Here is a 17,033-nt window from a genome sequence, read left to right as displayed (position 1 = left end):
GGCTTCCCATCACACTCAGAGCACAACCCAGAGCCCTGCCATCCCCCCATGCTCCCTGCGACCCCAGCCCTGCCTGCCCCTCTAATCTCACTCCTCTGAGCCTTCGCCTGTGCTGGTCCTGGAGCTCCCCACCCCCACCCCCACGCATTCGGTCCCTTACCTCCACATCTCTGCTCAGGTGCCCCTTCCCAGACAAGGCTCCCTCCACTTAATCTAAAATAGCGTCTGTGCTCATCTCATCCCTTACCCTGCCGTATCTTCTCCTCACAGCCTTCATTGTTACTGGACATTATATCACATACTTGGGCAGCACACTGTCCATTTTATTCCCCAGCATCTAGAGCAGTACCTGGGGCACAATAAACATTTGCCCAATGAATGAGTCAAGAGACTGTTTAGACTTAAATCCAAGTGTTCAGAGAGACCTGGAACCACACTTCAGCTAACTGGGGCACACTAGGTGCCCAAGAGGCTGCATTCTGCAGCATCCACCCAAACCAGCCCTGTCCCTGCATTTCCCAAAGAAGTTGGCAGAAGCAGGCAGTGTGGCAGGGTCACGCCCAGCCTTGAGCCCACCTATCCGCACAGAGCAGGTGTGTGCCCCCTCCCAGGATCATCTCATAGGCGGGGCTGTGACAGCTCACAGGCTTTCTTACCACTGTGCACCCGTTGTAGAGGTTATGCTGGTCCTTGTGGGCGTGGGCACAGAAGTCCATGCAGGCTGTGACCCCTGAGAAGGGCCGCCCTTCCTTCAGCCCCAGACGGCAATCAATCGCTATTTCCTCATTGGTCACCTGTGTAGATTGCCAAGGAGAGCTGCTCAAGCGACCTGAGATGAACGGCCCTGACTTGGCACGGGGGAGGCCAGGGGCACAGAGGGAAGGACGGAGGGAGGAGATTAAGGAACACAGCTGTCTTGTACGTGGGCTGCAGGAGGGAGGTTTTATGGCTGAAGCCCCTGCAGGGGTTACTTCCTTCTGGGTTATCTCAAGTCCCCCTTCCCTCATCTACGGAGTGCAGAGGTGACTGGTGAGAGAAACTCAAGCCTCCTCAGTAGAAACCAGAGCAGAGGACATGGCGGATTATGAAGGGGACAGAGATAAAGACTAAGGACAGAGGAAAGACAGTCTAGGGGGTGGTGAGCCTGGTGTAAACAAGAGGTCTTAACGAAGACCTACATCGCTGCTGTAGCACTGGCTGGGCTTTTCCCATCAGGAGCCCACTCTGCCACTGCCACACAGCAGGGAGCTGGGCAGAGATGGGGTGCCATGTAGGCAGAGATGGGGTGCCACGTGGGCAGAGAACAGCCCAAGACCCAGTACCTGGTTCTGATAGGCCTGGGGCGCCAGCCGCTTATACAGGGGAGCAACTTCGGTGGCCAGGTCCTGGAAACTCTTCCGGAGCACTTCTTCCTGTGGAGATAAGAATAGTCACACACCCCCAGAGCAGCTCCGCCTGGTAAATTCTGCACCCTGGAAATCCACCTCCATTCTAGAACCTCTGCTGGGCTCCCAGTGGCAAGGTGAGAAGGGGCCATCAGGTATCTTAACAGTGTTTCCTCCGGGAAGGGTATGGGGCCAGGTCTGATTTAAAGCTGGAGATGCTGAAGCTCACCAGAGAAGACACTCCTAAGAGTCTGGTTGCCTTGACTACCAAGCACCTGCTCTGCCAGGCTCCAGCCCAGTGCCGCTCAGAACACCTATAACAGGTTCCTGCTCTTACTAAGCACTCGCTCAACACCCCCGGTCAGAGGGGGGATGGCAGGCGTGTACGGGCATGAGCAGCAAGTGTGGATCCTTCCTGCAGTGGTCCAGACAGGTAAACAGAGGCAGGGAGGGGCGGCTGAGGCCTGCGCTAGGAGTCCCACAGCCAGCCAGGCCCAGCGCCCGTCATGAGCCAGGTACACAGACAGGCTCAACGTTCTATCCTTTAGGACACGCATCATGTCACGTGTGGCTACTGAAGCATAAGTTACTTTTAATTAAAATTAAATAAAATAAAAAATTCAGCCCCTCCACTGTATTAGCTACATTTCAAATGCTCAGTGACTACAAGTGGTTCCTGTGGCTGGCTGTTCTCTACAGAGAACATTTCCATTATCACAGAAAGTTCCACCAGACAGTGCTGACCTCAATGAAGCAGCCCCCAAACAGAGAGTTTAAGGTATTCATAGCCTTTCTCTAGCCCACTGAGGGTAGCAAGTAGGGCTACAGGGGCTCCGAGCCAGCCTTGAGCACAGGATGAAGAGTTTACAGAGAAGAACGAGGAGGAAGAGGGAAGGAAAAAGTCAAACTCACAGAATTAGAAATAGAAGGGTGAGACCAATGGCTCAGCTGTCTGTCCAGTGGGGCAGCAGAGCTACCAGCCAGCCTCACTGCACCTCCCTGGCTACCTTCCAGATGCTTCCACAAGCACAGGGGGCCTGAAGCCAGCTCAACATAGGGGTGAGGACTGTGAGCTCTGGGGAAACACAGGCCAGGGTTAAATGCTGACTTCACCATCACTGCCACACAGCCTCAGGCAAGCCATCTGCCTCACCTGTAAAGGGAGCAGTAACAGTGCCTAGAGTCTCAGGTGCCGTAAGATTAACTGCAACACTCGTGAGCTTCTGGGCAGAGTACCCAGCACTTAGTAGGCACACAGGAAATGGTAGCTGATGGAACAGAGGAAATATTTGTTTTCCATGTACCGCTTTCATTCATGATAATTCCTAGTTCCTGGTGGCTCTGAGACTCCTTCATTCATTGAAGCAACTGCATTTGCTGCTTCTGAGGGAGGCAGGGTGCTGCCATAAATAAAAGTCTAGCATCAAATTAGACTCAGACTAGGTTATGTAACAGTCAAAAAAGCTGGCTTTGAGAGAAGAAAAAAAGAGCTTCTAAATTTGGACGTGCTGCTTCCTTTTATTTCTGAAAAGCAAAGCTTGGAAGTTTGAGCATAGAAATTTATATGTGGTTTAGGAAAAAAAAATGTACCCCAGGAGTCCTTGCCCCCTGAAAAGGGGGGAAGCCCTTCTGGTACAAGGAGCTTGGAGAGAGTTGGAAGGTAGAAAGTGGGATCAAGGTACTGCCCAGATCCAGGACCCCCGTCCTTGCAGTAGCAGAGGCAAGGAGGGAGGGAGGCTCAGCAGGGAGGCAGGATGGGGAGCCCACTGCAGCCTGTGCTTGGCTTTGCCTCTGGACTTCTAGGGGAGAGCCCCTCGGGATGGCCTGCCCAACCAAGGCAACAGAGGGGAAGTGGCAGAGGGGGAGGCAGCCTGGCTGGACACTCCTGGCTCCCAGCCTACGCTCAGCCTCCGGAGGAGACCCTGAGACACTTGTCCTGTTGTTACTGGGTTGAGGAAAAGCTCCGGAGGGCAGAAGGATGCCTCAGGCCTAGAGGCAACGTCATGTGGCTGCCAGTCCAGTGCCCAAGGACCACACCAGGTGTCCAGCAGGGGAGAGCAACGACCTGGACAACTGGACAACTGCACAGAGACGTGTCCCCAGCGGCCAGGCAGGATGAGGGAAGTCTAGCATCAGCTGAAAGGTGGCCTGAGGCCCCTCTTCCTGCCACACCTCACACCCAGGAAGATATCTTGCAAAGAATGGACGGAAGCGATAACCCTTAAGAGGGCCACATTCTAATGAGGAATCAGAACATTTACCTTAAGGAGACTTTTCTAACTGCAAGAGCCTGAGGTACCTGTAATTGGTAAGTCTAATTTTTCACTTGTCATATCCTTCCATATCACATCACAGAACTTATTTCACTGCAAGATAAGGTCAGTTAAAAAAAAAAAAAAGGAAGTTCCATTTTCTGCACATCTGAGCCTCAGTGCACTAATCCTGTGTGCCATCTGGACTGTTAGAGGCAGCAGGTGGAACAGGGTGAGTGGGAAGGTCCTGGGCTCCCTATGGGGCTCTGCTCACCTCTTTGGGGTTGTCCCCTGCGAGGCGGAACTTGCGAGGAGTCTTGCTCCGAGCATATTTGCAGCCATTGAAGTACATGCTCCAGGAACAACCGAAGGAGAAGGAGGCACCACAGGTGTTTGGGTCTTTGCCTTGGCAAGCGCAGGTCCGGCTGCAACATATAACACGTTAGGCATCCAAAGCACGTTTTTTGTTCTGGAATTTTCCCCTCCCTGAGGGGGAGGCCCTGCTGTTGCCTGGCATCCGCCAGCCTCCCACTATTGGGATGACATCATTCCCTCCCCTTAACTCCTTTCCCAAGTCTCTACCCTTGTGGGCAGAGGACCAGGTCTGAGTAGCCTGTTGGGCTCCCACTCCTGAGTCTGAAGGTCTGAGAGTCTGCTGCTGGGAGAAGCACCTGGGTTGTGTGAGATGGCTGAAAGGACCTAATCAAAAACCCACTCAGGTTTACACTTTGCCATGACTTTAATATCTTGACCAGCTTCAAAACAGACCACTCAAAGAGGAGAATAACGCGAACCACAGAGTTTGAACATGCCTGTTTCCTGCAGGCCCAGGTGCTGACAGGCCTTTAAAGAAATTAACACTGACATTACCGTTCAACACTTAATAAAATCCAGAAATAATCTAAATACCCCTCAATTGGGGAATGAATAAACAAACTGTGATGCATCCACATGGTGGAATACTACTCAGTGGTGAAAAGGAATGAGCTCCTGATACACACATCCACAGATGAAACTGAGAAACACTGTGCTCAGGAAAAGCAGCCGGGCTCAGGAGGCTACCCACTGCACGGTTCCCTGCATGGGACATTCTTATAAAGGCAACCCTACATAGACAGGAAACGACGTGTGTGGTTGCCAGGGGTGTAGGGGAGCCCCAGGCTATAGAGGGCATGGTGGAGTTTGGGGCTGAAGGAGCTGTTCTATGTCTAGACTGTGGTGGTGGCTGCTGCTGCTGCTGCTGCTAAGTCGCTTCAGTCGTGTCTGACTCTGTGCGACCCCATAGACAGCAGCCCACCGGGCTCCCCCATCCCTGGGATTCTCCAGGCAAGAATACTGGCGTGGGTTGCCATTTTCTTCTCCAACGCATGAAAATGAAAAGTGAAAGTGAAGTTGCTCAGTCGTGTCCGACTCTTAGCGACCCCATAGACTGCAGCCTCCCAGCCTCCTCCGTCCATGGGATTTTCCAGGCAAGAGTACTGGAGTGGGGTGCCATTGCCTTCTCCATGGTGGTGGCTACACGGCTATAAACATCTGTCAAGTTCCTCAAACTGTATACCTCAAAGGATGAATTTTACTGTAAGTAAAAATACCTTAATTTAAAAAATGGGGAGGATCCTGTAAAGATAGGTCTTATGACTATCTCTGATGCCTTATATTAGCGGGACACGCACACACGTTTCCACACTTGTCATCGTTATTAGAGCCTCAGAGCCCATTTGGGGCAGAAAGTAGAGCTAAGCTGAGTCAAGAGACCCTCCCCAGCCAGGGTCAGACCTCAGGCCAGCTCTGTGGGTGAGCACTCTTTCCACCCCAGTCCTAACTCTGCGGAACACACAGGGTGCTGACCCCATGTCCCACCCCCGCCACTGGGACCATCCACATACTCATCGTTGAGGCCGCATCTCCGGCTGGTGGGGTTCCCGTACTTCCGGAGGGTGTCGGTGAGCTCCTGGTAGAGGGTGTCTCCGAGGCTGCGGGGGATGCCCTCCCAGGCCAGGATGAGGATGACGATCACGGCATTCTGGCAGTGGTGGCCCGCCCGGTGCCGCACCAGGCAGAGCAGCTTCTCTTCTAGCGTGTGCCTGCGGATCACCTGTGGGGAGGCAGGGCGGGGCGCTGGGAACCACAGGAGCCAGCGGAGGTGCTTGGCCACAGCGAATGCCACACCCCCCTCCCCTCTGCCCAACAGACCCAGGGTGCAGCTCTTCCGGGCATGGTCCCAGGGATGTCACACCCTGGTGACAGCAACTACACAGGCTAAAGGAGCATTGTAATTCAGAAAACAAAAACATTAAACTGCAAAATGAAAAATTACTACTATAAAACCTAAGTAATTGGTGATTTACAAAGACTTAGGAATAAAAATAAAACTCAGCAGTAGCCACAGGACTGGAAAAGGTCAGTTTTCATTCCAACCTCAAAAAAGGGCAATGCCAAAGAATGTTCAAACTACTGCACAATCGCAGTCATTTTACATGCTAGCAAGATAATGCTTAAATTCTTCAAGCCAGGCTCCAACAGTACAAGAACGGAGAATTTCCAGATGTACAAGGTGGGTTTAGAAAAGGCAGAGGAACCAGAGCTCAAATTGCCAATGGCTGTCAGATCACAGATTAAGCAAGGGAATTCCAAAAAACATCTACTTCTGCTTCACTGACTACACTAAAGCCTTTGACTGTGTGGATCACAACAAACTGTGGACAATTCTTAAAAGAGATGGGAATACCTGCCTCCTGAGAAATCTGTATGCAGGCTAAAAAGCATCAGTTAGAACCAGACATGGGACAACGGACTGGTTCAAAACTGGGAAAGGAGTTCATCAAGGCTGCATATTGTCACTCTGCTTATTTAACTTACATGCAGAGTACATCATGCGAAATGCCAGGCTGGATGAATCACAAGGTGGAATCAAGATTGCCAGGGAGAATATCAACAACCTCAGATATACAAATGATACCACCCTAATGGCAGAAAGCAAAGAGGAACTAAAGAGCTTCTTGATGAAGGTGAAAAAGAAGAGTGAAAGAGCTGGCTTAAAACTCAACATTCAAAAAATGAAGACCTTGGCATTGGTCCCAACACTTCATGGCAAACAGATGGAGAAACAACGGAAACAGTGATAGACTTTATTTTCTTGGGCTCCAAACACACTGCAGACAGTGACTGTAGCCATGAAATTAAAAGACACTTGCTCCTTGGAAGAAAAGCTATGACAAACCCAAACAGCCTATTAAAAAGCAGAGACATCACTTTGCCAACAAAGGTCTGTAGAGTCAAAGCTACAGTTTGTCCAGTAGTCATGTATGGATGTGAGAGTTGGACCATAAAGAAGGCTGAGCACCAAAGAAATGACGCTTTCAAACTGTGGTGCTGGAAAAGACTCTTGAGAGTCCCTCAGACAGCAAAGAGATTAAACCAATCAATCTTAAAAGAAAATCAGCCCCGAATATTTATCAGAAGGACTGATGCTGAAGCTGAAACTCCAATATTCTAATTACCTGATGTGAAGAGCTGACTCACTGGAAAAGACCCTGATGCTGGGGAAGATTGAGGGCAGGAGAAGAGGGCAACAGAGGATGAGATGGTTGGGTGGCATCATTAACTCAATGAACATGAGTTTAAGTAAACTCTCGAAGATAATGAAAGACAGGGAAGCCTGATGTGCTGCAGTCCATGGGGTCACAAAGAGTCAAACACAACTGAACTACTGAACAAAAGGAATAAAATCTATAGATAAAATTATAAGCCAAAATTTCATAAATTTTTACATTGTCCTAAAACGTTTGCAGAGAAAATGGTGCATATCTGCATGGTTTTTGTTAAAAACCAAGGGCCTGGATGCTATGGAATACAGTTTTTGGTAGTTTCTTAGAAAGTTAAACCTATATGACCAGGCACACCTAAAAATACAACCAGAGTTTCAGGTTGGGATGATGAGAAAATTTTGGAAATAGGTAGTGGTGATGGGCTGCATAACAATGTGAATGTAATTGATGTCACTCGATTGCACATTTAAAATGATTAAAATGAAAATTTTATGTTAGGTCTGTTTTAACAATTTGCAATACCACTGAATTGTATACTTTAAATGAGTGAATTTTATGGTATGTGAATTACATCTCAATAAGACTGCTAAAAAAAGCACAGACCATGGGGTACTGCTCTGCTCCTCAGGGTCCAGCTGTCCAGTCACCCAGGCTCTCACCTCACTCTTCACCCATACCCTAAACACTGTCCTGGCTCACACAAAGTGCACAGGGTCCAGGAGTGGGGGGTGAGATGGCTGAATCTCCCTTCCAAAAATCCCAAGGAATTCTGTGACTGGATCAGAGGTGGGGGCCTGTGAAGAAGGAAGACTGGGAAGGGCTCTGAGTGGCAAGTGGAGGGACAAGGACTTGAGACAGGACTTCTACAAAGTAAGCAGGGGGCTCCCTTACATTCATAGCTACATGCTTTAGAAGGGGGAGCAGATGGTTGGGAGAGGGGTGAAATGGGGAGGCCACTGACATAAGACAAGCAAAACGGATAAAGTCTGAACTAGAACAATGGGGAATGAACAGGAAAAGACACGGACTCTAGAGACTTTCAGGAGAAAGGGGACTTTGGGACCACCTCACTATAGGAGCTGAGGGCCAGGCACAAGTCTTAAATGACATTCCATGATGCAGACAAGTGGGTGAGTGTGGGCAGTGTTTCCTGGTAGGGTAGCAGGGAGCACCCCGAGGTGGAGGCACTTTGGAACACTGGGGTGGCTATTCTGGGCAGAATCAACAGAATGGGTCTGGAGGTCAGGAGGTATCTGGGCTGGAGGCAGGCTTGGTCATGAGTACATCAGTGCAGGCTGATGCTGAGGGAGCCACCAGGCAGGCACTATCAGTAAGGAAAGCAGGCCAGAGGTGCAACTAAGGAGTTGAGGGTACATGGGAAGCCAGGCTCTCTCCCTGGGTCACTGCCTGGTGAGAATTCCAGCCAAGGGCACCTACCCCTTCCAGTTTGGGAAGAAGAAAACAGAAATCCAGATTTTCATATGAAATCTCTCCTTTTAAAGATATGAACACAAAATTCATTTTTTAAATGGTGGGAAATATATATATAATGCAAAATTTAGCATTTTAAGTATACGATTCATTAGCATTAAGCACACTGACGTTGTTATATAAACTATCACCAGAATTTCTTTCATCTCCAGAACTTTTAATTTTCCTAAACAGAAACTCTCCACCCATTTAATACTAACCCTCCATTCTCCCCTGAGCCCAGTCAATGGTGACAATCATTTTGCTTTCTGAGTCTATTAATTTGACTATGCCAGGTACCTCACATAAGTGGAATTGTACAATTGTCCTTCAGTGAACAGCTTAATTTCACTTAGCATAACATCCTCAAGTTTCATCCATAAGGCAGCATGTACCAGAATTTCCTTCAAAATTTAAAGGACATCTTGTATACTGAACAAAACATATCTGGGCCAAGAGTTCCTGCTTTGAGCCATAGCAGTAATGGTGCCCACCACCTCCACCCTTTGTGGAAGCATTGATTGCAACTTTATTTGTAAAACTGTTTTTGTGGATCAGTAAATATATGAAATGACAATCATCACATCCCCGTGCGGCTGGCTTTCTGCAGACTGAGCCGGGCATTTCACGGGCGTCTGCACACATAGTAGGTACTAGGGTTTGCCTCAGAAGAGCGCTGGCTAATTACGCTCATGTGTGACACACGTCTGGAGAGCACAGAGACAGCTGCACTGTCACAGCTCGGACTGCGGCCGTGCCCTAGGGGTTTCCAGTCCGTGCTTGCCGGCGCGTGCATACTCAGTCGTGTCGGACTGCTTTCGACCCCATGGACGTGGCCCGCCAGGCTCCTCTGTCCATGGGACTCTCCAGGTAAGAATGCTAGACTGGGGTGCCACTTCCTCCTCCAGGGGATCTTCCCGACCCAGGGATCAAGCCTGGGTCTCCTGCACCAGCAGGCAGATTCTTTACCTCAGCCACCTGGGAAGCCCTAAATGTCTCTGCTGCTGCTGCTGCTAAGTCGCCTCAGTCGTGACCAACTCTGTGCGGCCCCAGAGACGGCAGCCCTCCAGGCTTCCCCGTCCCCAGGATTCTCCAGGCAAGAGTACTGGAGTGGGTTGTCATTTCCTTCTCCAATGTATGAAAGTGAAAAGGGAAAGGGAAGTTGCTCAGTTGTGCCTGACTCTAGCGACCCCATGAACTGCAGCCTCCCAGGCCCCTCCATCCATGGGATTTTCCAGGCAAGAGTACTGGAGTGGGGTGCCATCGCCTTCTCCGAGTCACACATAAATGTACTGAGGCACGAGCAGACAGCCCTGTGGCCACACCCTCACAGGCCTCAAAAAAGCTGCGACAAAGCGGAGCTCCCATACTCTATGGAGGGACCTAGCAGGAAGGAATACACAAAGTGCAGAAGTCAAAGGCCAACGTAAGGCGCGAACACACCAACACCCAGAGCACAGCAACAGAGACGGCTCACGCGCCATCACAGGATCATAAACAAATCACCTGGACTTGGGGCGGGGACTCCCTGAGCACGGAGCCTAAAGAGCACCGGGCAGAAACCCCAGCCTGTGCCCCCATGACTCACCCTCGGTCCTAGCTCCAGCACTGGGGTTCCCCAGTTAAGTCTGCTCCACCATGCTGCCAGTGGGCCTTCAAGTATCTGCCTTCTGACTTGTTACCATTATAGGCTGGCCCGAGCAGCACCTCCATGGCTCTTCTACCAAAAGCCCATTTACGTGTCTGCAGCATTTGCGTCTGGTGTGCCTCCATTTATTCTGAGCCTTTGGAATGCTACCTGCGTTGCTCCCTCATCTCCACGCTTGCTGACTTCCACACTTTGTACAGGCCACCTTAAAATCTGACATTGCCAGCAGGCTCTCTGAGGGGGGGAGTCCCCCACTGGTTTCTTAGATCATTCTCTGAACACACATCTGCTGGGCACCCATGATGCACCTCAGCTTTGTCACCCAAGATCCCAGATGGTTAAATCTAAAGCTTGTCGGGCACACTGCTTGTAGCTGAAGGTAATGGCTACAAACACAGACACGAACCCTGGCTGGAAAGAAAACCCAGGACCTAGACCTGGGCTGGGGCGGCAGGGAGAGCACAGGAAGCGCTGCCCAGCCCAGGGAGCTGGACGCTGCCACCCCCACGGTGACGGACCACGGCCGTGCTGCCACGGAGAATCAGCTGTCCTTAGCATTCATGGGCCATTTCCACTCGGGGGCAGAGAAAGGGAACCTCTGTCCCTTCTCCAGCTTCCAAGGAGGTGGAACTCTAGATGAGCCCTACAATCGTAATACACAGGGTATTTGGTGGCTGTGTAGGCAAAAATTAAGGGAAATTCACCACACTATGCGATTTGGTTAGAAACCAAAAAACGACACAGCGGTGCCATCTTCTTGCCACTGTAACAGTTCTACGATCTACCACTCTACTCATCAACAAAATTTCCCTCCTCTCATTTCATCCTCACTCATCAGATGTGGAATTTCCTCACCTCTCCGTCACTGTGTATTCCCTTCTATATGAGCTTTTCTTTCAAAAAGAAAGAAGACGGGCGCTGGTAACGGGCACTCCACCAGGCTTGGTGATATCCACAAGCTATTCCAACCTCTGGACAAAGCACTGCGTTCATGTGCCCAGCTCTGGGCATCTGTCCGCAGAGCCTGGAGGGACCAGAGTTCTGAGGACCACGTTCTTCCTGCCTTCATTCCGCTTTCCTCTCACAGCCCCAGACACGGATCTCACACTTCACCTGGGCACCTCCCTCCCCAGCCCTCGGCAGAGACACATGAGCGCTGGTCAAGAGCTAGAGTTTCACCATGGGTGTCTGAGGACTAAGATGCATATTCTTATCCTCAACACTGTCCACAGAGCCAACTGTTTTCTTTAAGGTGGCAACTGTTTCTGAAGCTGAAAAGTCTGCCAATGCCCCAGGGATCTTTAGTTTCTTGCCGGATACTTTGGAATTCCTCATAAATTACTACATAAATTAGCAAGAGGAAGGGAAAGAGACTACTTCCCTGATGGGTTCTCTGGGAGGGATAACACCCCACCCTGATCAGCCAGAGAAATAACTAACCTCCTACTGTAATGACCATCTTTCACAAGGGTGGGGAAAACATTCTTCCTCTGAATACTCTTATGTGTTTCAGATTTTTCCAGATCATTCTGTGCTACTGTCTGAAAATTGCTACAAATAGATACATGGTAGTTCAGGTTTGCTGCTGTTGCTGCTGCTAAGTCGCTTCAGTCGTGTCTGACTCAGTGCGACCCCATAGATGGCAGCCCACCAGGCTCTGCCATCCCTGGGATTTTCCAGGCAAGAACACTGGGGTGGGTTGCCATTTCCTTCTCCAAAGTTCAGGTTTAGATACCTGTTATTTTCATTAAACGTAAAGGTGCAAAGGGATGGGATATAGACCAGATAAAAACAGAGTCTGACAAAGCTCATGTTACTACTATCCTTCACTCGGTGAGCTGAGTGCATGTTCACCCTACCTTTCTGCCTTTGCCCACATGACTCTCCTCACCAGGAATGCTCCCACCTTTCTCCTTGCCCATTTAATGTGGCCCCATGCCTATCCATCTTCTCTGGAAGACCCAGCCTGAACTCCTCCTGCCCCTCACATCCCTTGCCCCTGAACTCAACAGCACCAAGCCTGCCTCTCAATGTTAAACTTTGATTATTCAAGTCTCCACGATCTTACTTCCTGCTGTCTCTACATTACAAGCAGTTTGAACACAGGGACAGAGCCTTCTATTTTCCATGCATAGTCTCCCTATCAAGCAGTGAGCAAACAGCTGCCTGATAAATTTGCTGCTGCTGTGGGCACGGGTTCCACAGTGGTTCTAAAGTGCTCTATGAGGGCTGGAAGGACGGGTCAGAAAACTTTGGGTGAAACTGGGGTCTGAGTTACTGGTGCTCCCTCTGCCATGAAACGCAGGCTGCCTACAGGAAACAGTGGCTCAGAAGTCAGCAGATGCAATGCTGTCCTGATTGTGCTCAGAGGCTTAGATCTTATGGACGAGAGACAGGGACACCCAGCGCCAAGGTACACGGAGGGGACAGAGGAGTCACGGTGGGGCCCAGCCTTGAGCAAGATGATCTCTCCAGCTAGCTTCAGCATCTCCTTCCCCTGCAGCCCTGAACCACAGGGGCAGTACAAGTTGAGTATAACAACTAGAGAAGCTCCAAGGCCAGCCTTGGACATCAGTAGCTGGCATTTAAACAAAGTGAGGACCAGCAGCTGAGGCTGGGGGAAGATGACCCTGACAGCACCAGATGCTGGCTCATAGCTCCCCGGGGAGTGCACACATCCGCCCCCCACTCCCCAGTCCAGTTTGGGCTGTGGAGCTTTGACACGTACCCACTTTGCGATGGGGCAGCCACGTGAGCTCTTCCCTTCCTTCCCCGTGTAGATGACCTTCTCGATCCGGATGGCTTTCCCCTTCTCTCCGTACCTGGAGAGCAAGACAGAAGCCACCATTAGCACAACTGAATCCCAAAGGAGTCCTGGTAAGAAGGCAAGTCTCAGGGTTTTTCTGCTTGGGTTTCTAGTTACTATGGGGGCAACAGAGAAGGGAGAGAAAGATTTAAACGTTTATTCTGAGTTCGAGCCTCTGAGAACACAGCTCCACTTACAGACCTCAAGGCCTCTAGCCTACCTGGCTCCATCCTGCCCCAGGGCACAAGTTCTCTGATGATTCTCTCTGAGCACTCAAACCAAAGGCTCAACACAGGCATTTGCATCAGCCCTGTTAGCAGTCTTAGCTACTTACCAAGTCTATAAAATTCAATAGACAAAAGAAAACAAACGGGGAAATCCTTATTACTCTCTTTCAACAATCCCCAAATGACATCTGAACAGATGAGGAAAGATAGCTGAGGCCAGGGGGAAGTGGCCTCCCAGTACAAACTGCCTCCGAGATCCCCTTGGACTTACAGTAAACACGTCTGGTTCCTGAACACACCCCTGCCCTGGCTCACACACGTGTGCATACACTCAGGGATTCGCCATGTTCAGAGGTGAGGAAACTGTGGCCCTCAGAGCCGAACTGACTTGCCCAAGGGCACACAACTACCCCGGGGGCAATGCTTGCTACAGCGCAGCCTCAGGGTCAGAGAGCTGCGGCCTGAGAGCCCACGCAGCCCTTCTGTTACAAGACTATGGCCAAACAGCTGAACTTCTCTAAGCCTCAGTTTCCTCATCTGTAAAATGGACATAAAAATGGTTCCTGTCTCCTAGGCTTGGGAGTGCCTTAAAGCACTGCCAAAAAGTCCATACGGGAATAGGGGCTGGCAAACCTGAATGAACTTCCTGGCCAATCCGTCAGTTTCTGGCACAAAGGAAGAGCCCGTAACACTGCAAACATCCATCTTACTAAATTGTCTTATTTTTAATAGCTTCTAGTTTCTAATACAATATTGTATCATCTGAGAATAACAGTTATTTGCCAGCTTCTCCTTTCCACTTTCCATGGCTCTACTTCAGGCTCCTGTCTGTCTGTACTGGTTAGCGCTTCCGGAGCTCCTGCAGGCATCTTTGCTTATTTCCTGACTTTCCTGGAAATGTTTCCAACTACTTACCCCTGAGCATGCAGCTTGCTAACTTTGGGCTACAGACAGAGACTCCCTTATTTTGAAGAGCTCTATTAAGGGTTTCCTGTTCTAAGAATTTTTAATCAAGAATTGATAATTTTGGTGGTCCAGTGGTTAAGAATTCACCTGTCAATGCAGGGACATGGGTTTGATCCCTGTTCCGGGAGGACTTCACATGCTGAGTGGCAACTAAGTCCGTGCGCCCTAAAGCCCATGCTCTGCAACAAGAGAAGCCACTGCAATGGGAAGCCCATGCATGGCAATTAGGGAGCAGCCCCTAGTCACGCAACTAGAGAAAGCCCACAGGAGGTAATGAGACCCAACACAGCCATAAATAAATTTTTCAAAACCTTTAAAAAAAGCATTGATCAATTTTATCAAATACATTTTTAACAACTAAGGACATAGAAGAATGGTTTTTCTCCTTTGGTCAATTAACAAGGTATGTTATTTTAACAGACTGTCTAAATCCAACAATTGTTGTATTTCTGTAATAAATCCAATTTGGTCATGGCATATTATTTCAGTATATTATTTAATAGAGGGTAATGTTATCATAACTACTAGGCATTTGTATCATAACTATCATAACCACTACTGTTTTACATTTTCTTTATACACATACATATACGTAATTATCTTATCCACTTCACTTCTAGGACTCTCTATCTCTGACATAACTTGTACAAATACACCAACATTTAGGAACAAGATATTGTTGCATCAACAAGAAAATTTAGAAACAACGAAAATATGCAGTATTGTTGTTGTTTAGTTGCTGAGTTGTGTTCGACTCTTTTGTGACCCCATGGATTGTCACAAAACCCCGCCAGGCTCCTCTGTCCACAGTATTTCCCAGGCAAGAATACTGGAGTGTGTTGTCATTTCCTTCTCCAGGGGATCTTCCTGACCCAGGGATCGAACCTGCGTCTCCTGTGTTGGCAGGCAGACTCTTTACCACTGAGCCACCAGGGAAGCCCAAATATCTAGTATAGGACTGACTAAATAAAACATAATTAAATAAATGGCCATGTAATGGAAAACCATATAGCTATCAAAAAGGATTCAACAGGATTATATGTACTGACGTGAAAAAAATCAAGTGGAGAAGAAAGTATCCACCAACATGGGTATAGTATTCTTGGTCCCATTTTGTTCAAAATTTCTCTAATCACGTACATGTATCTTTGCAAATGCTTAGAAAAAAATTAAACTTGAAAAAATTTTTTCTTCTCGGAGGATAATTAGCTTTATTCACTATAAGCTTTTTAAAAATGGCCTTTTATAGACATGTTTTATTTTTGTAACTGGAAAAGAAAACAAGTACTTTTGAAAATGCTGATCTAAGGTTTCTCTGAGTTCAATGTTTTCTATTTCACTCAAGATCTCGGGAATGAAGTGAAAAGCTGATAACTGCTACATTAAAGTTTTCAGGCTATGCTATAGAATGTGTTTGCAGACAGGACTCGGGGAGTTTATATATAGCGTGGTCTGGCTCAAGAGGAAAAGACCAGATAGTCCTGCTCTTGTCTGACTCCTGGAAAACTTTCAACCCCACAAGCATTTATCCGGAAGAGGCCCATGCGCGCAGAGCCTGGGCATTCAGTGTGTTCTGGGGCCGCTGTGGGAAGAATGACCCAAAGCAACCATACTGCTCTCACTGAAACCCACAGGATATCGTTCCCCACAGAACGGTGAGTTGAGGACACAGACTCGGGCTTTCTGACCAAGACCTTCCCCACTGTGCTATCCTCATGAGAAATGCTTCTTGCAGTGAACTTTGTACTTGAGAGCAAATAAAAGAGCCAAGCACTGTCTGATCAGGCAGAATTTTTTTTAACCAGGACTATCTCTGTGTTTAAAGACAACCAACAACTCTGGATTTAACTCTTTTTTTCTTAAATGTCTTAGTTTCTGGCCTATCATTAAGAGGTTAGGATAGAGGTGAACTCCTAGACCATAAAGTCAAGTCTGCAAGGATAGGCTGAAAGTTTATTCTAAAGGGTAACTTGATCGTCTTAGCCAGTGATTCTCAAAGGTGGTGCTGGGACGAGCATACAGACTCTCAAATCCCATCCCAGGCCTGCTGTTTCAGAAACCCTGGGCTGGGGTCCAGCCATCTGCGCTTTCACAAGTCCTTTGGAAACCTGAAGCATGCTCAAGCTTGATAACCACTGATCTAAAGTTGTGATTCTTTGGGGTTACCTCCATCACACATTAATGAGACCAGTTCCCCCCAAACTCAGAGGATTTGCTAGCAGGGTGTTGGTGCTTCATTCCTAGAATGAACATGTAATGAACTGCTAGGCTGCAGAGAATCCCCTTCCCAGTTACAGGACACATGTCCCTGTGCAGCAGGCCCTTCTCAGACATGGGTTTAAACACCTGACTCCAATCACCTATGGTGACAAGGACTTGGGTACCTGGAGGTATGGAACCCATTAATAAATTGTATAATATTTCAGGACTTGCTTTGAACCTCCCCCTCCTTCCAAAGTCTTTACCAGATAAGCTAAAAGCACCAACATCCCCTGGATTTCAGTTTTCTTCCCTCCTCGTCTTGGCCAACTCCTGGCTGTAGAGTGGTCCTGCAGAGAAAGGGTGGGGTGGGGGGCGGGGGAGTCTAGAGAAAGAGATAGCTCAGATCATTCACAAACTAGACTCCCATCAAGGTGTGTTTCAGCAATCATTCATTCCCCTCCTTGTTGCAGAAGAAGCTTAAGAAGATGTCTATGTGATAAAAATAACAGGTGATAAAATCAGAGTAAAG

At 48.8% G+C, this 17,033-nt stretch overlaps 1 protein-coding gene across 5 annotated transcripts in view; it reads right to left on the bottom strand.

Annotated features, from left to right (window-relative positions):
- Nucleotides 1–17,033, bottom strand: part of TET3 (tet methylcytosine dioxygenase 3) — a 111,746-nt gene that overhangs the window by 12,228 nt on the left and 82,485 nt on the right. For all 5 annotated transcript variants that reach the window (XM_015094461.3, XM_042248101.2, XM_042248102.2 and 2 more), the window contains 5 exons: nucleotides 13,032–13,125; nucleotides 5,524–5,732; nucleotides 3,912–4,062; nucleotides 1,323–1,412; nucleotides 657–794 (listed from right to left, as the gene is read on the bottom strand). In XM_015094461.3, coding sequence (XP_014949947.3) covers nucleotides 657–794; nucleotides 1,323–1,412; nucleotides 3,912–4,062; nucleotides 5,524–5,732; nucleotides 13,032–13,125 — 682 coding nt within the window. The remainder of the gene's footprint in view (nucleotides 1–656; nucleotides 795–1,322; nucleotides 1,413–3,911; nucleotides 4,063–5,523; nucleotides 5,733–13,031; nucleotides 13,126–17,033) is intronic.

Source organism: Ovis aries, chromosome 3 (genome assembly GCF_016772045.2).
Source record: "Ovis aries strain OAR_USU_Benz2616 breed Rambouillet chromosome 3, ARS-UI_Ramb_v3.0, whole genome shotgun sequence".
NCBI classification, from domain to species: Eukaryota; Metazoa; Chordata; class Mammalia; order Artiodactyla; family Bovidae; genus Ovis; species Ovis aries.
The sequence above is the reverse complement of the archived record's forward strand: the minus strand, read 5'-3'. Positions and strand labels throughout refer to the sequence as shown.